Raw genomic sequence first — 27,344 nt, forward strand, 5'->3', positions numbered from 1 at the left:
TTGAAAAAAGGTTTTCTTTCATTACAAAATTGATACAGAAATGCCAAATTGCCAGGAAATTTCTATGACACATTTGATTTGGACATTCACCACGGTTTATTTTCTCCTTACAGAAAAAGAAACAAAATTACCAAGGCAAATGAAAAATGAACCATGAAATTACTATGACATTTCATGGCTTGTGAGTATTTTTCATGGTAAATTTCCCTCTACAGAAAAAAGACAGATTTACCATGGCAAATGGCTAAGCTCTCTGATTACTATGGTTATTTGGTAACATACCATGGTATTTCTCCACAAGGAATGATTTGTGCTTATCAGCCACTCTGAATCTTAATTTCAGTATATATATATGTACCAGAAAGCCTAAACCCTGCACAATACAACAAGTTCCACCCTTCTCCTTTGCCCACCTTATCCAAAAACAACAGCAAGTTCCCTCTTATATTTTATGAGATGATTCAGAAGTCCAAAGCGGGTACTATTAGATCATCCACATACTCCTTATTCAAATATTAAAAAACGACATGCATATAGAAGCTAACAGGTACATCAGCCTGTATGGAATGTCTTGTCCAAGTCTTGTGGTATTGCAACAAGGACTTTTGTGTCCATCAAGTTGCTGGAGACAGCACTTTTCATGCTGATCCACCATCATAATGATCTTCTCCTAGAGGTGTCAATAGATCTGGTAAACCACATCATATGTTCCTGCAGTAGGACGCAGTAATTAAAGCATTCATAAAACCAAAATCTATTTATCCATAACATAGATGGGATGGGTTCTGTAGTCCTCAGAGATAACGGATAAGAATGCAGTACAGGCAGAGGGCACAAAAAGTTATCAGCTGACGCAATTTCTGGCAACATCCCAGGTATTTTTTTTTGCACTTATCAAAAGATTAAACAAAATACTTTTTTTATGACTTATTTTACAGACTCAAATGTACCAAATAAGAGATTTAGGTGTTTATGGCTACTGTAATTAATTAATGTTGCAGCATAGTTAAAGCCCAACTTTAGGGAAATTAAAAATGTTCCCTTGCAATGGGGCTGTCCCTGCATTGCAAGGGCTAAATTCACATTTATATCTGGGGGTTAAGAAAAGCAGTTTTACTTACCATATCCTCCACTCCTGTCGCAGCCAGTGCTCCCCTACACTCCAGCGATGGACTGTTCTTTGCAGTCTAAATGTCCAATGCGAGGCCTTGATGATGTAAGTAGACCCGCAAAGGAGGAAAAGTGGGCCGCAGGGACCAGTCTTGCAGCCTGGAGGAAGCCTGTGGGTGCGGAGGAATAGGTAAAACTGCTTTTCTTGTTCCTCTAGACCACATGTGTCAAACATAGGGCCAGTGGGCCAAATCATGCCCCCCGGCCACTTCATGTGGCCCTTGCACTTCTCCTGCAGCTGCGGAGCCTCCCTTGTCTCCGCCCCACCTTATCTCAGCAGTTGGAAGCAGAGAGGACAACAGAACTCTACCTACAGTTCCTGTGCCTCCCTGGCCAGTTGTAGAACCCCCTCTTCTCCATCGACCCGTGAGCAGGGCCGCTGTTAGAAATCATGGGGCCCCGTACAGTCTACCTGACGGGGCCCCCTTCAACCACACCCTTGACCCCACCGCTGGCCCTGCCCCTGCCCCTGCCCCTGACTCGAAACTAAATACAGGTTTGTTGCCATTTACATATGCGTGCGGACAAACGTGTGTGTTCGTTTGCGCATAAGCACAAAGTAGTGGGGGGCAGTTTAAATTTTTTTTTAAATTGTATTTGATTAATTTTATTACAAAGAAAAAAATCCTACACTGTATCTTTACATTTTCGTTTTCTTTTTTGCTTTCACAAGACATGAACAACATCCCTTGTGATAGCATGGGCCATGACAGGTCCTCTTTATGGAAAGATCTGGGGTCTTTTAGACCCCATATCTGTCCTCCAGCCTCAAAGCATCTGATCAAACCAAGATCAGTTTGATCAGATGCTTGTTCATGAGACCGAAACCGGAAGTGAAAAAATCCTTGTCGCTTCTGGTTTCTGACATCACACAGTGGGAGGAACGACATCCATCCCTCTCACTGTGTTCCAGGAACTGGATGCTACTGTTTGCATCCTAAAAGCAGTAACGGCAGGGGTGGGAACCCCTTCCACTTCTTAGCCACTAGTATTACTTTTACTGTGTGCAGAATCGCTAAGGCAAAAAAAAAATTATATTTCGATCATTGCTGTAGTGATGACCAAGATATCACCCTTCCAATCCTGCCACGAACTAGTATGTCACTGGACGGGAAGCAGTTAAAGGTGATTGGTTTGGGGACAGTAAAAATGCAGCTCTCCTGCACATGTTTACTGCTCCCCCAACTGAAGTGTAAAGTAGCATTTCACCATGTCCTATTATCATCAGCATTATGATAATCACACAGGCAGGCGCTCTATCATGGCTCTGTGTCACACGGCTCTTGGGTGCTGACTTTGTCAACTTATGGCTGTACTGAGTATTACAGACCGTAACACAGCACAGCCATAAGAAAGTCAGCACCCAACAGTCATGTGACACAGAGCCATAATGGAGCCCCTGCTTATTGTGCTGCCTGTGTGATTATTGTAATGCTAATGATAACCTACTGTGCTGTGATTTAAAAGGACACAGTGAGGATTCTATCCTCTATTTTACACTCACTGTGTCCATTGCAGCCATGTTCTTCTCCTGCTGCTCCCTGTCAGCCACTCAATTGCTTCACATCTTGTGAGGACAGCAGCCAGGGGCCGGACGGAGAATTATAGTAACACCTTGCCGGCCGGGACTAATTGAGTAGTGGGGCGGCATGATGTACATGAAAATGATGAAAATAAAGAAATAGTTCCTCCACTGCGCTCACCTCCTGGGCACCTCTGTAGACCCGATGGGGCCCAGGAAAATTATATAACACACCTCCGTAGGCAAGAAGGAGCGGGAAAGGAGTTTAGAAAGCAATTTTTTAAAAATGTAGTAATGCACTGTCATGCTGCCCAGGCCCCGCTGTGTAGCTGATGGGGGCAGGCCCGGTACAACAGGGTCGGTTGTACTGCCCTATCAGCGGCTCTGCTTGTGTCCTTCTCCATATGTTGCACTTTCTGTTTGCCAGCTCTGTCCCCAGCTTTTTCCCGGGAGCAGCAGCACAAGGTAAGGGGGGTGGGGAGGGTAGTGCACTGCGATGTAAGGAAGGGTGGGGGACACTTGACTTCTTTTGGTAGGGGGCTCTTGACAGTTAATGTAAGGGGGGGGTAGAGGTCTCTGGACTTCTAGTCTTACAGATACAACTGGTCCTTTGAGGGCAACCACTATGCTGATGCAGCCATTCTTGAAATGGAGTTTGATACCCCCTGCTCTAGACCTAAACAAACATTTAACCCTTGCGTGCAGGGGTAGCCCAGCTACAAAGTTCAGCTTTAAGTGCTTTATTCCCATATAGCAAGGATAACTTGCCACAAATTTGTTAGTAGTGTTATCTCCCCGCCCACAGCCTGCAGATAGTACAGTGAAGTAGCAGAAGAAAACTGATAAAGTAATCTCTATGCTCATTCTGTTCTCTTCTACTGTGAGCTTGTCCTTGGTCAGCCCATTTGCTGAACAACTGATTGGTTCTCTGTCCTGCCTGCTTTCTTCCAGTCTCAGTGCTGCTGTACAGGGTATTTAAATACACTGAAATCAAGTCAAATTCAGGTATTTACACTGGCTGAATTAAAAAAAAATGCATTTATTAAAGTATTAGGAAAAATATAGTTTTCTTTTATAAGTGTCTGGAGTTCAGCTTTCCTATAGATATTGTCTGTCAGTAAGTTTTACTTTACCTAGACAGTTGTGTCCATCGTGTGCCAATCGAAATCCATCATAGCACATGCACCTGTAGTTGCCAGGTATGTTCACACACTCGTGTACACACCCTGCATTATCATCTCGTTCACATTCATCTACATCTAGGGAAAAAAAAAACAGAAATAATTACAAATTTATAACAAGTGAATTCAGAGAGCTATGCCTTTACTGTCAAATAAATCAAAACATACATAGATTTGGTGTCAACTTTGTTGAAAATCTTCTAAACTAGAAACAAAGCATACATAACACGTAGTTATGGGTTATTTGGACAACTGAATCATTGAAGCTACCCATTGTCCAAGTAACTGGTCAAAACTCTTGTGCAAGATCCTTTCCTATGTTGGCAGGGTATTTTCTTGTAGGCCTTAGGTCTTAATCTCAACATACAAAGATTGGTTGCACTCTGTCCTGAGCTCATTTTACTTTTACCTATAGCCGACGGTGCTGATCGAGTGACAAAATATCCAACAGGATGGTTGTACAGAAGTCAGTCAGTAAATTGACTTCTGTACAACCACCCTGCCCATACAGGGATTGAAATTCGTCCGGTCACTGCTGAACCGTACAAAGTTCTATCCTTGTATAAGTGATGCTGTGCAGGGGATTGCATGAAGCTGAAGTGGACATTTTGCCTGAGGAGTGGGGAAGAATTGTAAAACATAGACAATAACTGTACAGCAGAGTTGTACATGTACAGATTTGTAAATTGAACCTGTTAAACGCTTTGTCTCAGTTTCTGAAACTGGTACTGTGCAAATTAATTGATAAAAAACCAAACACCCAGATGCTTATTTTTATAATAATTACAATTGCTTTAGGATCACTAGTACTCATTGTTAGCATACAGTATTGGTACCCAATGTCAGACCCAGCGTCACAACTTCATCACCATGGCAGACATTCCTGTAGAGCAAAGTTTTGTTCTCAATTTGAGGTAGCTCACCCATGCTATGAGAGATAAGAATAGCCACACGCATTCTGAATTCTTTCATATGTATAAGGCTGTTTTTGAAATCCTTTAAATAGAACAGGTGGGCACTTAGGCATTAGCAAATACAATGGGCAGTCAAGATTGAAAAACCCAACTGTCTATGCTCTATGCTTCTAATATACCTTTGCAGTGCTTCCCATCCCCTGTGTATCCAGACTTGCATATGCACTTGTATGACCGAGGGGTATTTTGGCAGATGGCGTCTATGTGGCAAGTGTCTGTTCCTTCCACGCATTCATCAACATCTAAAAGAAAGGAATGATAATATGTTGACAACACAGTCCCTCCAAGTGGCACATGAAAATGAACACAGCTATGTGGAAGAGTTCTATAAAGGTTGTTGTACTTGTACCTCTACCTACATGGGGATATAGGTTTTCAGAAATACCAGGGGATATATATCTATATGTTATCAGATTGCTTTTGGGAAGGATAGGGGCATGTTTCCCCCCCCCCCTTTTTTTTTTTACATAACTGAATTGAGGTAGCCAGTATTGGGAAACAAAATATTTGTAAAAATAATCAGTTTGTAAATGGAAGCTTGGATTACTTTTTACCCTTGCCCTACTGCCCTAGGCACTGGCCCATTAGTACCAGTATGGCACTTACAGCCATGTGCATACAGTGCTAAAAAAAATGAATATGCACAGAGAATGGTATACACAGAGAAGTGAAGCACAGCTAAGAGAAGAAAAACAAGTATCACTTGAATGCAAGGCATAAAAGGGTTTTTGAATATAGTAAAGCAAAAAGCCAAAGGATCTACTTATGAAATCTGATTTAGCTGGAGAAATCCCTTTTTCGTGCAGTGCAGTGCTTTCAGAGAAGGAAAAAGCACATGGTGGGTCATGTAGATCATTGCCAAGGTTAAGTCTTCCAAGTTTTCCATAATTGCACTACAATACATTCATGGAAGAAAGAAGCAGCAGCGAATATTGAACACAACACAATAAATTCCTAAATCTTTTTGGTAAAATTTTTAGCTGCAGTGATACATGTTCGAAATTCCCAGTTCTAAAAGTAACAACAGTACCAAAAATACCTGGCTTTATCAACAGTACCTTACCTTAGCAGTAATTATAGTGCCATTATTCTGCAGTGCAGTGGTAATAATGAATGCAATCCTTTAAAAGATAGAGCAAAAATCCCTTTACCTGTTAGCAATTAAGTATTATACTCACTGCTTCAGTAGCAATAATGTAAAAACTTAGTGGCACCAGTGGCAGTAACAGTGCCTACAGTAGCTCTCGCTTGTACTTATGCTCAACATCATTGATTTTAAGAATAATATTTCCTACTATATCTTGCTCCTTCGCTGATAGCACCCATTATTTCCTAAATCAGTGAAAATATTGCACTATATTCCTTTATTCAGTAACAACAGTTCTAAACAGTGCTGAATATCTCAGTTGATCATGTTAATAATATATCTTGAAATAGCGGTATTATTTGCACCAAATCCTTGGATCCAAAGTTGACAGCGCTTAAAGAATAATTCCAGGCATGGGTATTTTATACATAGTTACTTTGAACTAAACTAGAACCAATGTAACTATGTATATACTATACCCAGAGCTGCTGTTAGAAATCAAGGGGGCCCATACAGCCTACCTAACATACCCCCTAACCCCCCTCCCCCGAAAATATAAAATTATATTTTCACAAAAAATGCACTAAAACCCTTATAAGTGGTGGTCACAAACATAACACAATTCCTGCTAAATCTAAAAGATAAAACTGTATTGAGTTAATAAATAAAGCTCTGTGAGTTAAAAAGGTTTAGGGGCTCATTCACAGGGGCACTGTGTCCTGTACAGTGTGAATTTTAGGGATGATCGAACTTTTGAAAAGTTTGGTACGGCCAGAACACCCGAACTTCCCGAAAGTTCGGTTCGGATTCCAGAACCCCATTGAAATCAATGGGACCCGAACTTCTGGAATCAAAAAACACCATTTTGAAGCCCTAAAACCCAATAAATACCCCTAAAAAGTGCCTAGGGTTCTGGGTCATGCCCCAGGGACTATTAATCAGGCAAAAAAAGTTCTTAAAAATTGTCGTTTTTTATAGAGAGCCAATTATTGAAAAAATGATTGAAAAAAAAATGAGATTTCTTTGGATTTAGTGTCTGGGGGTCTAAAAAGTGTACCTGTGAAGTTTCAGCTCTGTAGCATGTCTAGAACCAGAAAAAAAAGATAATTTTTCTTAGAATTTCAGTAGTGCAGGGATGGTGTTACCCTCCTTTCACACCTGGGCGTTTTTGTTTCAGGCGTTTTTTGGGCGTTTGAAGGCAGGCATGACATCTGAACTTCTGTATAGGGGTATAAATCTATATATATATATATATATATATATATATATATATATATATATATATATATATATGTGTGTGTGTATGTATATATATATATATATATATATATATATATATATATATATATATATAATATGTGTGTGTATATACATATACATATATATACACACACACATATATATATATATATATATATGTATACCCCTAACAAAAAATCTGCATAGTGGGGTCAGCCTGACATAGAAGAGTTCGGTCATCCTGGTATGGCAGGCTAAATCAACTAAACTTCATTACGGTCAGCCTGACATAGAAGAGTTCTGTCACCCTGGTATGGCAGGCTAATTCAGCTAAACTTCATTATGGTCAGCCTGACATAGAAGAGTTTGGTCACCCTGGTATGGCAGGCTAATTCAGCTAAACTTCATTATGGTCAGCCTGACATAGAAGAGTTCGGTCACCCTGGTATGGCAGGCTAATTTAGCTAAACTTCATTATGGTCAGCCTGACATAGAAGAGTTCGGTCACCCTGGTATGGCAGGCTAAGTCAGCTAAACTTCATTACGGTCAGCCTGACATGGCAGAGTCAGGTCACCTAAACTACACTACGGTCACCCTGACACTTAAAGGTATCCCTAACGAAACAAAATTATTGAATCTAACTATAGTGGTATATAGTACCCTAACTACACTGCATATCCCTTTCCTCACACTAAAAGAACAGCTCCATACAGCAGGGGTAACACTAATGCTTCCACTCTCTCCCACAGCCCCTGTATTACAGTGCTAGAGATTTGGCGGGGCTATGTTATATACTGGGGGGCGTATTCACTACTGATTGGCCTCTGGACCCCGTAGTCACTCCAATCACATTCCTAACAGACTACTGCCCCCTCAATTGGCTTTTACTGACATTTCTGGGCCAATCATGGGCTTTTAAAGCCCAGTTCCTGTCCAATTGCATTTTGCGAGGTTCTGGTGTCCGAATTCCGAACTTTTACCGCAAAAAGTTCGGAATTCCGCCGAATTTTGTACAGCCAATTTTCGGGTCAAACCGATGGTCGACCAGAACCATTCAATCATCCCTAGTGAATTTGTGGTTTGTTTATGTGGCTGGAGCTGCTTGCAGTCAGTCTATGTTATGCTAATGGGATGCAGCAGGTGTATGAACACAGCTGAACACAGACAGTGTGCATTTAGGGCCACTCCCCAAAACCTGCGCACCTGTCAAATTAGGATCTGTGGCTGTGTTTGTACAGCTGCTGCGTCCCCTTAGGGTCCTTTCACATGGCAGTGTGTCCGATGAGGTCCGTTCTGCTCAGTGGGGGATTGATCTGCTGATCCCCGGTGAGCAGGCGGATGACAGCTCCGTCTCCACTCTGTGTGCAGAGACGGAGCTGTCAGATCCTCACTGCCCTCTATTGGGAGATCGGATGAGAACGGACCGCCTGTCCATTCTCATCCGATCCCATCCGATCCGATCCGCGAGACAGATGGAAAATAGGTTTTCCATCCGTCCGGATTTCACGAATAGGATCGTAAGCGGATAGAAACGGGTGTCAGCGGAGATGTCTCTGCTGACATCGCTGCCCCATAGGGATGCATGGATCGTTCGCATGAAAGGACCCTTAGGCTGCTCATACATGTCTCATTTTCTTGTACAATTTTCTTTTAGATTTACCAAAAACCATAAAATATGAGGGCAAAACTAAACAACTTTCAATTGTCATGGTCATGCATGTGGTCATGGTGCATGTGGGCACTAATGACAAAGTTAAAGGTAGGTGGAGGATCCTTAAGAACGATTTCAGGGACTTAGGTAATAGATTGAGGAAAAGGACCTCCAAGGTGGTTTTCTCTGAAATACTGCCTGTACCTCGAGCCACACAGGAGCGGCAGAAGGAGATTAGGGAACTTAACAAGTGGCTGAGGAACTGGTGAAGGAAGGAGGGGTTTGGGTTCCTGGAGAACTGGGCTGACTTCTCAGTCGGCTACCGGCTCTTTAGCAAGGATGGGCTGCACCTTAATGGGGACGGTACAGCTCTTTTGGGGAGAAAGATGGCCACCAAGTTGGAGGGGCTTTTAAACTAGGAGACGGGGGAGAGGGCTCAGAAGTAGAGTCAGTCAGGAGGGAGCAGAGGACTGAAGGCAGTTGTAGGGTCAGCAGCGACAGTAGGTCCACAACGTCAATCGGTAGGTCTGTGCGGGAAAACCTCAGACCAAACAGGAATAAACATAACCACCAATTGCGCTCAACTTCCATAAAACTAAGAGGGGTATATGCTAATGCCAGGAGCCTAGCTAATAAAATGGATGAGTTGGAAATATTAGTACATGAGGAGGACATACACCTTGTGGGAATAACAGAGACTTGGTTCGACCCCTCACATGACTGGCTGGCCAATATCCAAGGGTATTCGGTGTACCGGAAGGACAGGGTAGGAAAAAGAGGGGGAGGGGTATGTCTCTATGTCAAGAACAATATAAAGGTGATAGAAAGGAGTGACATTATGGAAGGGATGAGTATGGAGTTAGAATCTGTGTGGGTTGAACTCCATAGGGAAGGAGAAAAGGGGAAAGTAATTGTGGGGGTTTGCTATAGGCCACCTAACCAAGGGGAGGAGGTAGAGCTGGAATTCTTAGCACTAATGAGTAAAGTGGCAAAATTGGGATCAGTCATCATATTGGGGGACTTCAATTATCCCGACATTGACTGGGATGAGGGGACTGCACACTCACAGAAGGCCCGCCTATTCACAGAAACCTTACTGGATAATTACATGTCACAGTTGGTGGACTCTCCGACTAGAGAAAATGCAGTCCTGGATCTATTGATCACTAATGACCCAGACATAATCTCGGAGGTAGTAGTCCAGGACAACCTGGGCTCTAGCGATCACAGGATGATCACATTTAGTATAAATAACAATATAACAAGGCAAGTGGGGAACATAAGAACCCTAAACTTCAGAAGGGCAAACTTTCCAAAATTGTACTCATTGATGGAAAGGGTAAACTGGGACCAAACCCTGGGATCCCTGACCACAGAGGAAAAATGGGAATGCTTTAGGAACATATTAGGCAAAGGCATCTTGCAGTGCATTCCTATGGGAAATAAATTTAGAAGAGACAAAACCAAACCTGGCTGGCTAAACCGTAGCGTTAAAAAACTTATTAGGAGAAAAAAACTGGCCTTCAAGAAATATAAATCAGAGGGCACAGTATTGGCTTTCGAGCAATACAAGGAGGCAAATAAGAAAAGTAAACACGAAATCAAAATGGCTAAAATCAACTTTGAGAGACAAATAGCGGAGGATAGTAAAAAAAACCCAAAGAAATTCTTTAAATATATCAACAGCAAAAAAACTAGGGCAGAGCATATTGCACTCATAATTAGCGATGATGGGGGGATGGTTACAGAGGACACTGAAAAAGCAACCGTGCTGAATGCTTTTTTCTCCTCAGTCTTTACACAGGAAACGGAGGGGTACACTGACCATGACTGTATGGTTAGTAGTAATACACAGGACTTGCCACTATGGCTAACAGAGGGTGAAATCAGGGAAAGGCTGGATAAACTTAACACAAACAAATCACCAGGTCCGGATGGCGTACATCCGAGAGTACTCAAGGAACTCAGTAAGGTTATATCCAGACCACTGTTCCTGATCTTTGCTGACAGTATTAGGACAGGAGATGTACCAGGGGATTGGAAGAAAGCTAACGTGATTCCGATATTCAAAAAGGGCCAGAGGCATATCCCGGGAAATTATAGGCCTGTCAGTTTGACATCAATAGTATGTAAACTTCTGGAGGGGATGATAAGGGACTATATCGTAGAGTTTGCTAAAGACAACAACATCATCAGCAGTAATCAGCACGGGTTTACAAATGGGCATTCTTGTCAAACCCATCTCTTAGCATTTTACGAGGAGGTAAGCTGTGAGCTAGATAGGGGGAGACCAGTGGATGTGGTGTACTTGGATTTCGCTAAGGCGTTTGATACAGTTCCCCACAAGCACTTAATTTATAAAATAAGGTCTGCAGGTATCGACAGCAGAGTTTGCTCTTGGATACGGAATTGGCTTAAAGGGCGTGTCCAAAGGGTGGTAATAAACAGCGCATACTCAGACTGGTCTGAGGTTGTAAGCGGGGTGCCCCAGGGCTCAGTCCTGGGACCAACCTTGTTCAATTTATTCATAAACAGCATTGAGGACGGGATCAGTAGTGCGTTATCAGTTTTTGCAGATGACACAAAATTGGCCAGGGCAATAACTGCACAGCATGAAGCAGATATCCTACAGAATGACCTGGACAAAATTACAGAGTGGGCAACGACATGGCAAATGAGGTTTAACGTGGAGAAGTGTAAGGTTTTGCACTTGGGGACTAAAAACATAAAAACACAATACACGTTAGGAGGGGATCCCTTGGGGGAATCAAAAATGGAGAAGGATCTGGGAGTCTTGGTTGATGATAGATTAGGCAACAGCATGCAATGTCAAGCGGCAGCTGCCAAAGCCAGGAGAATATTAGCATGCATAAAGAAAGGGATGTATTCCAGAGATAAGACTATAATCCTTCCACTTTATAAAACTCTGGTCCGACCGCATCTGGAGTATTCTGTCCAGTTCTGGTCGCCAGTGCTCAGGAGGGATGTGTTGGAGCTGGAGAGAGTCCAGAGAAGGGCAACTAAACTAATTAGGGGATTGGAGGACCTTGACTATGAAAAGCGTCTACAATCGCTCGATTTATTCTCCCTGGAGAAGAGACGTCTGAGGGGGGACATGATAGCAATTTATAAATATCTTAATGGGGATCCCAGCTTAGAAAAAAAGCTGTTCATTCGAAGGGATTGCATGAGGACTCGAGGGCATACAATGTGATTAGAGGAGAAGCGTTTTAACCTCAGGCAACGTGGGGGGTTCTTTACTGTTAGGGCTACAAGATTGTGGAATTCTCTACCACAAGAGGTGGTTTCTGCGGGTAGTATGGTGGCTTTCAAAAGACTCTTAGACTTACATCTCAAGGATCAGAACATTCAGGGGTATGTGAGATGATTACAGCCACCCACACCTACACAGGTTGAACTGGATGGACTATTGTCTTTATTCAACCTCACCTACTATGTAACTATGTAACTATGTAACTATGTAACTATGTATCCAATTAGGCAGGCCTTTGCACTATATAGTTTAGGGTAAATCTAAAGGAAATTAGTAAAAGAAAATTGAACATGTATGGCCAGCCTTAGAGTAACAAGTGGCTCTAGCTGCATGAACAATCTATTAATTTACATGGCCAGAGCAATTGTATGAATGAGTCCTTTGGGGTTCATACACACGTGAGATTGGGGGACAGTAAAACCCCATGGCTGAGCTGTTCTTTTACTACTCACCAACTGCTAACCCCTTTAGCAACAGAGGAAGTGGCTAGGGGTGTGTACATGCTATGGTTGCGATGCTATGCTTTGCAGCCATGGCAGAAATTCTACCACCGTCGAACAAGACCCATTTAAGTAAATAGCACTGTTCTGCTTGTGCCCTACAACTGCATGCAAAGCACACGATGCTCTAGTGCAGGGTTAAAGCAGGTGGTGAGTAGGCAATACACCTCCTCACCGCCTGTCAAATGCTCTCTGAAGAGAGTAGCACATAAATGGGCCCTCATCTTTTAAATTATTTTTTAGAAATGTTTATACTTTTTATTTCAGACTTTATTTTTTACAATTATTTTTTTTTAACATGTTTTAGGAGCCCTGTTGGGGGGCTTTGGTGAAATATTAAGGGACTAAACAGACCCCATAGTGTCTCACTTTTGTCACAGAGATAGGAAACGAGGATATAAATTCATAACTTCCTTTCTCTGCAGCCTCAGCACTGGACAGTGAATGAATAGGAAATGCTCTGTGCTGAGCGACTTCCTGTTCATTCACAAACAGAAGCATAGTAAACACCATAGTATGCTTCAGTCATGAATGATGAATGAACACAGGAGAGATCAGTACTGATCACTCACTGTGTTCATTCCAGAAAGGAAGCGGGAAGAAAATAGGACACATTTATGGGACCCCACTTTCCATCCTGGAACTGATTCTCCTGTGTGCCTGCAGCTGCTGTTGGTGGGAGAGGAGAGTTGGGAAGCCAGTAGCGCTGCGGGTGGGGGGGCATACAGGGGGGGGTAGGGGCACATATTTATTAATGCATCACTCTGCAGCGCACCCGGAGGGAGAAAGAGGAGGAGGGACTGTCAGTGCTGAAGGGAGAACTGCACAAAGAGGAATAAGCTCGTCAGCTGCTCAGGCCCCCCTTTTGAACTGATTGGGGCCCGGGCTTGGTACAAGAGGGTCGGTTGCCCTGCTTTAACAGCGGCCCCGGCCGTACCTGGCCAATCCCCCTGTAAGCTGTAAATCACTGAAGTAAACACCACTACCCCAGTGATCTCCACTTGCTTCTAGGTCCCATACCGAGCAGCTGCACCTCTGCCTACTGTACACAGGAGATTCGGACACTCGGCACAGGTGCCATTCAGAAAATATTATTTTTGCAAATTGTAATTTAAGATTTCAATTAAATTAAAATGTCATCTTGTGTTTTGTACAGGAGTTTGTCTGTTTTATAAATTATGGGCCATACACACTATACAATTGTCTTTAGATTTTTTCCTTTAGATTTACCAAAACCATATAATATGAGGTTAAACCTAAACACTTTCAATTTGTATGCAATCTGGCAGGCCCTTGCACTACATAGCTGAAGGTAAATCTAAAGAAAATCTAACAACAAATGTTGTATAGTGTGTATCCAGCTTTAGAGCAGGCTTCATGCTCCCATTAGCATTTTCTAGTCTACCATAGCTACTTAAAGTCATTTTATACTTTGTCTTATAAGATACTACTGTATAATTGATTTACCTAAAGAATAGTCAGTACATGTTCACTTTGCAAATTGAAAGTTCACTTAGCTTAGTAATTAACCGCTTGCCGACCGCCGCACGACTATTTACTGCGGCAGTCAGCCCCCTACAGGCAAAACGACGTAGGGCTACGTCGCTCGCCTATGAGCCTCTAGGGGACGAGCGCGCGCCGCCGGAGGCGCGCTCCCGCCCCCGCTCGTTCATTAACATCCCCGCGCGAGTGTCCATGTCCGCCGGTCACTCGCCATCTCCCGCTGGAGAGGGAGAAAGGCAGGCGGCTAATGTAAATAAAGCCGTCTGTCATTCTCCCTGGTGTAACTGCAGAGACTATACGATCCTGCTATGTAGGATCGTATTTCTCGTATTTCTCTGTGGTTACATCACAAGCCACGCCCCCCCACAGTTAGAATCATGCCCCTAGGGATACATTTAACCCACTGATCACCAATAAAGTTAACCCCTTCCCTGCCAGTTTCATTTTTACAGTAACAGTGCATATTTTTTGGACTGATTACTGTAGTAATGTCACTGGTACCCCCAAAAGTGTCAAAAATGTCAGTCAAGGGTCCGTTCTGTCTGCCGCAATGTCGCAGTCCTGCAAAAAAAATCGCAGATCGCCGCCATTACTAGTAAAAAAAAAAAACAATAAAAATGACATAAATCTTTCCCTTAGATAGTAGACGCAATAACTTTTGCGCAAACCAATCAAAATACGCTTATTGCGATTTTTTTTACCAAACATATGTAGCAGAAAACAAATTGGCCTAAAATGTTAAAAAATTTTGATTTTTACATTTTTTGGGGGGAATTTCATATAAAAAAATTTGAAAAATATTGTTATTTTTTCAAAATTGTCGCTCTTTTTTTGTTTATAGCGCAAAAAGTAAAAAATCGCACAGGTGATCAAATACCACCAAAAGCTCTGTTTGTAGGAAAAAAGGACGTCAATTTCATTTGGGTACAGCGCCGCACGACCGCGCAATTGTCTGTTAAAGTCAAGCAGTGCCGAATCACAAAATAGGCCCTGGTCTTTGAGGAGCCAAATCCTCCGGGGCTTAAGTGGTTAAGGTAAAACTGTGTTCACTGTAATCATCCAATCATGTACACCCAAAAATCCTATGTTTCCTAATTTTCCACAGAATTTGGTATTCTAAAGCAGTGTTTTTCAACCTTTTTTCATTTAAGGCACCCTCTAAAATTATAGACAATCTCAAGGCACCCTGTAAAATTATGGACAGTCTCGAGGCGCCCCATTGTAAAATGTAAAAAACTGTTCATATAGATTCACATAATGCAGCAACATCCACACGTAGGACACCCAACATTAGAGGTGATTTATTCTTCCAAAGCAAATACACTTTGGCACACTGGTACTGACTAGTATTCCAATGTTTCTCTTCTCCCTCAATTTCTTTCCATCAGTCAGCTAATGTCACCCCAGTGCTGAGGGAGAGGGGCATAGGAGGGTGGACATCTTTCTTATTAACTGATGACGTCATTGGTTGTAAGGATGCCAGTGTCTAGAAAGCCGTAATGGTGCATAATGGAAACCCGTGGCTTTGTATAACTAAAAGGCAGGCTTGATCCACCTGCTGGCTTGTATCCAATTTTTTATAAATTTTTAGGCATTTTGCCTTGGCATTCTTGAAGAAACCTCAAGGCACCCCGGTGAGCCTGGGCACCCTGGTTGAAAAAGGATGTTCTAAAGGACCAGACTTTTCTATTCACTAAGCGAACATGCTTCACAAAGTAATTAGTGAAGCCTAATATCTCTCAGGTAGGCTTAAAAAATAATTTTTTGGAGTGTATGTTTATTTTATCTCATTAGTTTTTAATTTCTAATTTGTATCAATTCTTAAGGAATTGTATTCATAGACCAACATTTTTTATAAATATTGATTTTATTTTTCACTTATTTAAACTGATCTCCAGAAAATCATTTAAATGCAAAGTTGAAATACATATACTGTGTGGGTACTATTTTACCTGATTTGTAATTCTCATCTAACCTCCCCTGCCATGCAGCATAGCCAGGTCGGTGACATTCTCTTGGAAAGTTCAGTTTGAAGGGGTTGAGCTTTTTTTCTGTACCCATGACTATGGTTATTGGGACAGCAATAAAAGCACTTCCCCCCCATTCAGTCCAAACTAAATGTTTTTCCTGGCATACCACCATAGACGGTGCATATTTCTTTCACTCTTCCCGCTGGGAGAAGACAGTGATTATTGCCAGCAGCTATAGCAGCTGCTTGCTGTAATCGCAAGCAAATCTGGAGCAAATCTGGAAGGCGGTTGTACCCAAGTTTATTGATCAATCAACTTGGTACATTCAGCCTGTCCATTAATGGTTTGGATTTGAGCCGTTTATGGCAAAGAACAACAACAGCATTTACTGCTAGGTGGAAGAAAAATATATCCAAGATTTTTAAATGGGGTTTTAATACATATGAGCAATCCCAAATTAAAAGACTCAGATTTGAAAATACAAACTCAATAATGAACTGTAATAGCTTACAGAGTGGTTATTGAACTCAAAAATGACTTTGTTAATCCATGACATGAGCTGGAATATACACTAAGCCGCAGCAACTAACAAGTTTGTCATTGGTCCAAGTGGTAAACTTAGTGAATATTACTAATGCACACTTATATCATTTGCGTGTTGTTTACAATAAGAATGAGAATAATTTAACCTGGTCCAACTTGCTGCCTCTCGTATGGACAAATCATTTTTGGTCATACCTCTCTTCTGGATCACAGGAGTGCACTAACGTTTGAACTCTTATGACCCAGAATCAGCTGACAGAGGTCTAAAGCCCGCTGTCAGCTTATGTCACAAAGCTGTTTCAAGCACTGGAAGGATCTCACCGAGATGCCTGATTGACAGCTGGAGTCACCTTGCCCAACGCTCCAGTGAGCATTGAAAGGGAAGACTGCAGAGCAATGACTGACAGTCAATGCTCTCCACTCAGAAGGACCAAGAGCTGAGCAATCAGTGGCCATGTGATCGCTCAGTTCTCAGGCTTAGAGCCAACGGGGGATATCTGCAGCATCAGATTGATGCTGCAGCATAGAGGTATGTATGTTTATTTTTTCAATTACCCAAAACTTCTCCTTTGAGTTCCACTTAGACTGCAATAACACTTTCTTTTCAAATATAAATTTTTATTCAGGAAGTTCAGTTTGAGTACATTTACAATTCAGCAGGTAGTACAATCTCATTTTAACCTTTGTTAATTCCACTCTTTCATCATTTACTTTAACTTGTATTCCTTCCTTATTTTCCTTTTTTGTCCCTTACCCTCCCTCCCCCCTCCCTCCCCAAAAAAAAAAAAAAAAAAAAAAAAAGGGGGGGGAGAGTTCCCCCGCTCCGCTGCCATCAGCCTAAAGGACCCCTTATCCTTCCGCTATATTCTTATCTTTTCCTTGCCTCTATCCTCCTAAGAGTTTTTTCCCTTCTTCCGAGATTATAAAGAAGTTCCATTCTTCCCATATCTTTTTATATTTCTCCTGTCTATTTTGGGAGTATGCAATTAACTCTTCCATTCTTCTAGTTTCCTCTACTCTGTGTATCCATTCTACCATCGATGGGGGTTGTGTTTTTTTCCAGTTACCTGGGATACATGCTTTAGCTGCATTTACTAAATACGGTATAATAGAATTTTCGTATCTCCCCACCGGTATATCTGACCCCTGCAACAGGAAAAAGAGCGGATTTTCTTCAATTTTATATTCCGTAAATTTTTGAGTCATATTTTTTACTCCCCCCCAGAATGGTTTTATATCTGCACAGGTCCAAAAAATATGATACAATGTACCTTCTTCTTTTTTGCATCTCCAGCATACACCTGATTCTCTCGGGAACCATCTGTGAATTTTCTTAGGTGTAATATACCATCTCGTTATGAGCTTGAAATTCAGTTCTTGGGTTCTGACACACCCAGATGGTTTAAAGGTAAATCTTAATATCCTTTGGACCTGTTCACTTGTTAGATTGCATCCGAGATCTCTACCCCATTTTCCCGGCCACGTTAATTCCGGTTGTTCTTCCGGATTTGTCAGTAGCCCATAGGCTATTGATAGTGTATGTAATAAGGTCCCTGGCCTCACACAGTATTGTTCAAATCTCGTTAATGCTCTGCAGAAGCTTTCTGGTCTTGGTATTGATGTTAGATAGTGGTGTAATTGAATTGCTTGCCAGAAGGGAACATTGTATATTCCCGCTCTATCAATCAATTGATTAATTGAGGGCCATTTTCTTTGTATCAAAAAAGAAGAGGCCTGATCAATTTTCTTCTCCCTCAGGTCCACAAACTGTCTCTTATCTAAGCCTGGTGCAAACTGTGGATTTCCCAAAATTGGGAATAAAGGGGACTCGCTCGTTGTCAATTTATTGTATATATCTAGATTCCTACACACCCTTAATGTATTTCCTATTATCGAGTGATTTTTCAGTTCCTTAGGTAATACCTGGTAGCACCATATCGCTCTCTTCAAATCTACTTCTGTTTGTGCTTGTTCTAATTGTACCCATAGCTTGTTTTCCGAATGATGCCACCAGTCTAGCACTCTGGCCACTTGAGTGGCCTGATAGTATACTCGTATATCTGGAAAAGCCAGCCCCCCTTTTTTCTTTGGTAATACTAACAATCGTCTTGCTATTCGTGGTTTTTTGTAATTCCAAATATAATTCACAAACAGAGAGTGTATTGCTTTAAAGAAGGCACTTGGGATCTTAACCGGTAGCGCTCGCAACAAGTATACAAATTTTGGTAGAACTGTCATCTTTAACAAATTACATTTGCCGAACCATGAATGCATCCCTTTACGCCATTGTTCTAGTAGGTTCCTTGTTTTTGCTATCAGGGGCAGGAAATTGAGATCGTACACCCGCGTTAATTTCGCTGGTATTAATGTCCCTAGGTACTTCACCGCCTCTTCTTTCCATTTAAAGCCGAAGCTGCTTCTCAGCACGTTTACCTGGGATAAAGGTACCCCTATTCCCATCGCTTCCGACTTCCCAAAATTAATTTTCAGATATGACATAACCCCACATTTTTTAAACTCTTGTATTAGATTTGGCAGTGATATACCTGGGCTAGTTAGTGAAAATAGTAGGTCATCCGCGTAAGCGGCGATTTTAAATTGTTTCTCTTTTATCTTTACCCCCTTAATATCTTGGTTTAACCGAATTCTACATAAGAACGGTTCTAGACTCAAAGCAAAGAGTATGGGCGATAATGGACATCCTTGCCTTGTGCCATTTCTTATTGGGAAGGCATTTGACAATATACCATTAGTTTTTACCCTAGCCATTGGCTCTGTATAGACTCTGGTAATTTTTTCTAGCATCTCTTTCCCTAGTCCAATATATTTGAGCACAGCAAACATGAAAGGCCATCCCACCCGGTCAAATGCCTTCTCTGCGTCTGTGCTCAACACTACGCACGGGATCTTTTTTTCCTTTACTACTTGTACTAAGTTAAGAATTCGGGTGGTATTATCCCTTGCTTCCCTTGATGACATAAAGCCCACCTGATCTAAGTGTACTAGGCTAGGGAGGACCTTTGCTAGTCTATTTGCAAGTATTTTAGTAAATATTTTTAGGTCCACATTTAAGAGAGATATTGGTCTATAGCTGCTGCATGAGGACGGGTCCTTACCTTCTTTTAATATCAAGGATATATGGGCCGTGAGAGTATCTCTAGTTAGCTTCCCATCCATATCTGATGCATTAAATAATCTTGCTAAATAAGGGCCTAAGATGTGGAACCATGTTTGATAATATTGAGTCGTTAGACCGTCTGGGCCTGGTGCTTTCCCCGGTTTCATGGATTTAAGAGCTTGCTGTATCTCTTCAATCGTGATTTCCCTCTCTAGGTCTTCTCGGTCTGCCTCTATCAATTTGGGTAGCTGTGACTGGTCTATATATCCCTCAATATCTTCTAAAGATGGTGGGGTTTCTTTTAAATTATACAAAGAAGTATAATACTTCTCAAATTCTGCTGATATTTGTGTTGGTAGCGTTTTCTTGTCACCTTCTGCCGTAATGATATGTGGTATGTACGATCTCAATTTCTGCTCTCTTACTGAACTAGCCAGTAATTTCCCACATTTATTGCCCGATTCGTAATTCATTTTCCGGCACCTTTGAATGGCTGCTTTGGCTTTATATTGTAGCAGGTCCGTTATCTGTTTTCTAATTAACTTCAGATCTCCCCTCACCGTCTCTGATAAGGTCTGTTTATGTTCTATCTCTAGTAGGCTGAGTCTTTCTAAAAGTTGTGTCATTTGCTCTCCCCTTTCCTTTTTTATACGTGCTCCATGCTTAATGAATATGCCCCTCATTACTGACTTGTGGGCCTCCCAAAGGGTCCCTGTCTGGCACTCAGGTTGGTCATTGATCTCAAAGTAGACCTTCATCTCCTCTGTGAGTTCCTTCACTACCTCTTCTCTTTGCAGTAAATCCTCATTTAGCCTCCAGAAGCGTTTTTTCTGTGTAGAATTTGATGTCAAGCTATATATTATTGATATTGGGGCATGGTCTGACCATGTAATACTGTCTATATCTGACTTTTTTACTGCCTGTAGCTGGGAATGGGGTACAAAAAGAAGGTCAATTCTAGAGTAATTCTTGTGTGGGTTTGAAAAAAAAGTATACTCTTTTTCCGAGGGATGCTGTAGTCGCCATATATCTATCAGCTGAGCTTTATATAAGGCTCTTAAAATTCGTTTACTCATTCCAGGGGTAAGAGTAGTCGTCCCGGAGGATGTGTCCAATGCTGCTATCAATGGTGCATTAAAATCACCTCCCAGGATTAATTGACCTTCTGTGTAACCCATCAACTCAGCTAGCGTTCTAGAGATAAATGCGTCCTGTCGGTTGTTAGGTGTGTATATTGTTGCGAACGTTACCCGTGTCTCTCCTATTAATCCCTTAACAAATAGGAATCTTCCTTCTGGGTCGTGTCTGCTGTCTTGATAAGTCCATGGAACCCCATTTGCAATTAATATAGAGACCCCGCGAGATTTTGCTTGCGTGTATGCGGAATGATATATATATGGGAAAAATCTGTTTCTGATAAGGGATATTTTATCTGCCCTAAAATGCGTTTCCTGTATTAGTGCAATATTAGTTTTTAATCGTCTCAGTTCTGTTAATAATGTATGCCTTTTTTCCGGTATATTTAATCCTTTCACATTGTAGGAAGTGATTTTTAAGTCCTCCATCCCTGGTCAGCGGAGAGAAAAGAAAAAAAAAAAAAAAAAAAAAAAAAAAAAAAAGACCCCTACCCTCTACTCCCCTCCCCTTCTGGCGGGTGAGAGATATCGGCCTCTACAGGAGGCCAAGTCTCTCGCTCGTCAGTTCGGATAACTCTCTTTTTTATCCTTATTTCACACGGCACTTCCCAGTGCCATTTGTGTGACTAAAGTAAGGGCTATACCCCAGAATGTTCCTCCCCATACTCTCCCGCACCTCTCCCCTTTTCTATCTAATTCCTCTAGATACTTCTTTCCCTGACGCCGATCTGATTTACTCCCCCTACCCCCCTGTATTCCCACCTATTCCTCCCCCTCTCTCCCCCCTCCTCTTCTAGGGGGCAATATCTAGCTATTTACCCTCAATTCAAATGTATGTCCAAAGTGGGCTATTGGCCTCGGGGGGGTAGTCTCACCAAGATTTTATTCATCCTCATCTATAAAGCGGCTCTGTCATTCCCTAGTGAATATTCTTTCATACCAAGGTATTAACATTTGTTTTCCCTCAAATTATCCCAACTATCCTCCACCTCCCTCCTTCCCCTCTTAGAGGGGTTAGCTTAATTCCCTATCCTATGCTCCGTATACATATCCCAAGGGGGGGGGGGTTCGGGGGAGTGGAGAGGCTCGGTATCCTTATTTATTTATCTGATTCTTTCTCTAACTAATGAGAGGGGGTCTCTCATTCCATACCTTTTCCAATTTTCCAAGGTGAAGGGGTAAAGCTTTATCCCCTTCCCCCTTTATATTACAACAAGTTGCAGGTGTCTTTCCCCCCCTCTCTCCTCTCTCACCTCTCTCTCCACTCTTCCCCTTTCCCCCTCCATGGGGCAACCAAGCACATAATATATATTACTTTAATACAAGTATTATCATTTATGTATGCATCTTTCACTTTATATACATATCTCTCAATCCATCCTCCCCTCCTCCCTCCATATGATCCTCCCCGTGTAGTCCATCTTAAAAATCATACAAGGGGAAGAGAGTGTTTTAAAGCTAAACTCTCCCTTCCCTAAAATGTGTTATTATCCCCCCAAGTGCCACGTGTCTTAAAAAAAAAAAAAAAAAAAAAAAGTGTCAAAAATTAATACGGATAGGGAGTATTGAAAAAATTCAACACTCCCTTTCTAAATGTGCTCTACACCCAAGGCCTGTCACAAACCCCAAAAAAAAAAAAAAATTTGTGTCAAAAATTAATACGGATGGGGAGTGTTGAAAAAAAATTCCACACTTCCTTTCTAAATGTGCTCTACACCCAAACCCTGTCATAAAACCCCAAAAAAAAAAAAAAAAAAAAAAAAAATTTTGTGTCAAAAATTAATACGGATGGGGAGTATTGAAAAAAAATTCCACACTTCCTTTCTAAATGTGCTCTACACCCAACCCCTGTCATAAAACCAAAAAAAAAAAAAATTTGTGTCAAAAATTAATACGGATGGGGAGTATTGAAAAAAAAAAAAATTCCCCACACTTCCTTTCTAAATGTGCTCTACAACCAAACCCTGTCATGAAACCCAAAAAAAAAAAAAAATGTGTCAAAGATTATATAGGATAGGGAGTATTGGAAAATTCCACACTTCCTTTCTAATGTGCTCTACACCCAAACCCTGTCATAAAACCCTGGAAAAAAAAAAAAAAAAAAAGTGTCAAAAATTAATACGGATAGGGAGTATTGAAAAAATTCAACACTCCCTTTCTAAATGTGCTCTACACCCAAAGCCTGTCACAAACCCAAAAAAAAAGCAGAGATTCACAGAGGGAGAAGGAAGACACAGTACAACTCCAATTGGAAGAAATGGAGAATAGAAGTAGACGTAGCAACCTGAGAATCCGGGGTGTCCCGGAAAATATAAATAACGAAAAACTAACTGAAGTGGCGGAAGTTATCTTTAAGCAGGTCCTAGGAGATAAATTCCCCGACCGCCTTGAAATAGAAAGGATACATAGATCTTTGGGCCCCAGAAACAAAGATGAGAAAAGACCAAGAGACATAATATGCAGATTACATCATTATACGCATAAGGAGTTAATACTAAGGGAGGCATGGGGAGCAAAGGACATAAATGTGGAAGGAACCCCGATTAAAATTTTTTCAGATATTGCAAGAGGAACACTGAGGAGAAGAGCACTTCTAAGACCTTTATTGGATCTGGCAAAAAAGATGGGATGCACGTATAGATGGGGATTTCCCTTCTCGGTTACATTTCAAAGAGACGGTCGATATTTTAACCTTAGATCTTTTCAAGATCGAACGGCCTTCTTTCGGTTTATGGGGACAGACCCCATAGAGGTTGAAAATTGGCTGTCTCGAGGACCCAGGGAAGGACCCTATCCCTACCCCCGACAGCAAGAAAAGGGAAGAGACGTTGGAATAGAGGAAGAGAGAGGATAGGGATGAAATGCCCTTTTTTCTGGGTTGCTTGTTTTTAGTTTTTTCTCCTCCTCTCTTCCGAATATCCGAATAGAGGGACTTTAACTGCAGGGGGGAGATACACCACAACCTTTTTTTTGCAATAACACTTTCAATCCACCTGTTAACCTATTAAAGTACTCAGTCAGTACACAACCTTACTAGAAAGCTGTCTTCTTCTTTCCAGTCTGATGTTTCATTCACTATATACATGACATCAAAACATTTGAATATTTTCTCTTTACCTATCTGAAATTACTATTTTTCTCCTCCGACTGTCTTCTTAATAACTTCAATGCTTCAAAGTTTACATTTTTTATTCCCTGCTTCTATTATGTCGAAATGATACCCTAGTCTGGTTGAAAAGCAGTTTGCTTAAGTCCCGGTTCACACTAGGGCGACCTGTGAGGTGACCTGGTCGCCTCACAGGTCGCCTCCCATAGGGAAGCTGCGGACCCGTTCTAATAGGAGCGACACAAGTTGCTCCGACCTAGAAAAAGGGTCCGGAGCTTCTTTGGGGCGACCAGGAGGCGACCGCCATAGACTTCAATGTTATGAAGTCCGTGGCGGCCGCTCCGAGGTCGCGGCGCGCTGCTCGCACCGCGACCTCGGAGGTCGCGGTGCGAAGTAGCGTCGCGGTAGTGTGAATGGGGGCTTAAAGTAATCCAGAGGCCAGACTGTACACACTCATATATTTACAAAATATTAGTAGCCAGTAAATTAACTCTAAAACAAAACCTCACTGACTTGTAGCTGCAGGTACTCTGGGGTAAATAACCCTAAAATGTCAAAATAGAGGCAGTAAATTGGTAGATTGTCCCCCTTTTTTCTCTGGCACAGACAGTTTTCTTATGTAAATGCACACCAGGAGGTCAAAAATCATATATTCAATTCCATATTGTATTTCGGTTTTCTCTAGCCTACTCCTATTAATCTGAATGAGCTTGAAGTTTGTAAAGTTACTTTGTGAAGTTCCCCCACACATAGTAAATACGTGACACATATCCACTATGCCCTGTGAGTAGGCACAGCAATATCCCACATTTCACAGAGCCTGCCTCCTGAAATACAGAGGTACTGAGAGTAGGGGTTTCAGAAGGTGGAGTCAGTACAGGAATCATGGCTTGCAGGCAGCATGGTACCATGGGATATGTAGTCCTTAGAAATCAAACGTAAACAGCAGGGGAGAAGCTGCAAGCAGGGAATCCAGGAAGTTGTGGAAAGTGATGGCTTGAAGACCAGAAGAACTCCCAACATGAAAGTTTTCCAGCAAGCTTATACTGGATTGTCAAATATAACTATTGTTTGTATGAAAATTACAATGCTGATGTTATAAATCAAAGCAATGTAACCATATAACTCCTTTAAGGTGGTTATACACTCAAACTGTTTTTTTTTTTTTTTTACCCTAATGTATACTCTGCATTAAGGTAAAAAAAACTTTTATTACCTCTTTCCTCCACCCACCTCCCTAAACACTTACCCGAGCCCTCTCTTGATCCAGTGCTGTCTGCAGAGCTGCTGCTCTCTCTTCCTGGTCTCCTTGTTCTAGTCACAGGAGACTCTGAGAGCAGAGTGTGTCATTGGCAATTGCTGCTGTCATTTAAATCCTGTAAGGAGACAGCAGGTAGTGTGGCCGAGCCATGCTGTGTGTCTGTGAACGCACACAGTCCACCTCGGGAGCATGCCCACATGGGTATTCCCCCAGCAAGCTGCATACTGAGGGGTACCTGTCGGGAAGTAGACATGGACAGCGTGGGTGGGGGGGGGGGGACGGGGAATCTCCAGAGGAGGAAGTAAGGGACTGCTCTGTGCAATACCATTGCTTATAGCAGGTAAGTAAAACTTCTTTTTTTATTTTAATTTTAAAAAATAGCCTTTATAATGCTGTTCTGAAGCTGACTGCAGCCTAAATTAAAAGTCTCTATTGAGATCTCTGGGGATGAAATACTTCACAATGCTTGAAACTACAGACCACAGCACAGCCACCTTTCAACAAGTCTTCTTGCTAAGCACTTCTTCTATGCATGTGTGCAAAAATCTTCATTAATTTCCATGAAAAGTCCTCCACTGTTGACACATATAACAGATGGTCCTTCTATGGAAATGAATAGAGATTGGAAGCGTTGAAGAGATTAGAAGAGGCCACGTCACAACTAGGAGAGGCAGCAGGGTGAGCTAAATTGACTAAAAAAAAAAAACAACTTTGGCACTTTTGTTATGAAATTTGAAGATGAATTTCCCCACAGATACTAAAGTTACAGAGGTCAGTGAGGGCTTATTGTAAATCTTATTTGAATTGTCATAGTCCTATCACAGGTTTTTTTTAAGATCAATAGGTGATGTGTGGGTTTTGTCCCCTTCTGTTAAGACTCAGTGGAAAGTATATGATGCATATTTTTTTGTATTGCAAAAACGTATCCAACACTTAAGGGATACAATGAAAGAGACGGCTGTACATACCAGTTTTATATCTAGAGGATTAAGAGGAGAGAGGGAAAGGAATGAGTGAGTTATGACAGTGTGTACCTTGTTAAATGGTGGAGTGGAAGCAATGCTGTCAGTATCTCTGTTCAGATCTCTCATCCACTGCCTGTATAAAACACCACACGCTACAGGAAGTTAGAGAAATGTGCCCAGTGGAATCCCAAACAGCAATGAAAACCTAGCACCCTTGTCCATTATATTTAAAAGTAAAAAAATAGCTTTCGTGGAGTTACACTTTATAGGAGGTTATACGAGTTAAAAGTGGTGAACAGTAGACTTGTGACTATATATGCATTTAAACAAGGACATATTTGGCAGAGAGCTGCGTTATCTATGTGTTATAAGATGACTGTTAACATAATATTGTTGGATAAAAGCCACATACAGTATGCTAAAAGTCAAAGATGTGACAATGAAATAAGCACTTTCCCTTGTTGCTTTGCATTAAATAAGGGATGTTACCAAAAGACTAGGAGAACTTTAAAATCTTTGATGGTCCAACAACTGGTCAACTGGTCTAGGAGATGGCTACTCCAAAATGACCTGGATTTTTAGGTTTGGGGCTCAACATAGGATGAATGATTCTATCCAGAAACAAATGACGTGTTATGGGAACCATAAACAAGGCCAGCATAGATAGCATAAATCCCTGAACACAGGCTGAATATCGACCAGAAACTGGCCGACATACGGCCTGTGTGTATGGCAGCCGGTTCAACAGAAGCCGGCCGAACATTTGGCTTCTATCAAAGGGGCATGACCAAAAGAGGTCTGCCGATTGGCATCCCGTTAAGTAGTGAATGTGTATGAATTATTTTTGGAGAATAAGGATATTGTGTCACTTTAAGGTATTGCATTGTATTTTTATCAGGAAGTTCAAAACTGTGCATGAAATGTACAAATGTTACTATGTAATAATGTATCTCAAGTCTGTGCTTTTCATTGCAGTGTTACTTTATCTATTACATCATATTTAGGAAACATTCTGTAGTTATAGAATGTTTTATTATATTAATTTTTTTCCCTTTTTGCTACAGTCCCATTTTAATATTCTATTGTTTTGACACTGGTTTTTCAAACATTTTATTGTGTATGCTAATGTTGTCCATGTCCTCA

General features: G+C 41.6%; 1 protein-coding gene across 4 annotated transcripts in view; it reads right to left on the reverse strand.

Moving 5' to 3' along the window:
• Nucleotides 1-27,344, reverse strand: part of SCUBE3 (signal peptide, CUB domain and EGF like domain containing 3) — a 192,972-nt gene that overhangs the window by 136,052 nt on the left and 29,576 nt on the right. For 3 of the 4 annotated variants that reach the window (XM_082245254.1, XM_082245253.1, XM_082245256.1), the window contains exons 2-3: nucleotides 4,967-5,089; nucleotides 3,826-3,951 (exon numbers count right to left, since the gene is read on the reverse strand). In XM_082245254.1, the coding sequence (XP_082101380.1) occupies nucleotides 3,826-3,951; nucleotides 4,967-5,089 (249 nt within the window). The remainder of the gene's footprint in view (nucleotides 1-3,825; nucleotides 3,952-4,966; nucleotides 5,090-27,344) is intronic. The other variant, XM_082245255.1, reaches the window with a different exon arrangement.

Source organism: Pelophylax lessonae, assembly GCF_965119305.1.
Source record: "Pelophylax lessonae genome assembly, chromosome: 2".
NCBI classification, from domain to species: domain Eukaryota; kingdom Metazoa; phylum Chordata; class Amphibia; order Anura; family Ranidae; genus Pelophylax; species Pelophylax lessonae.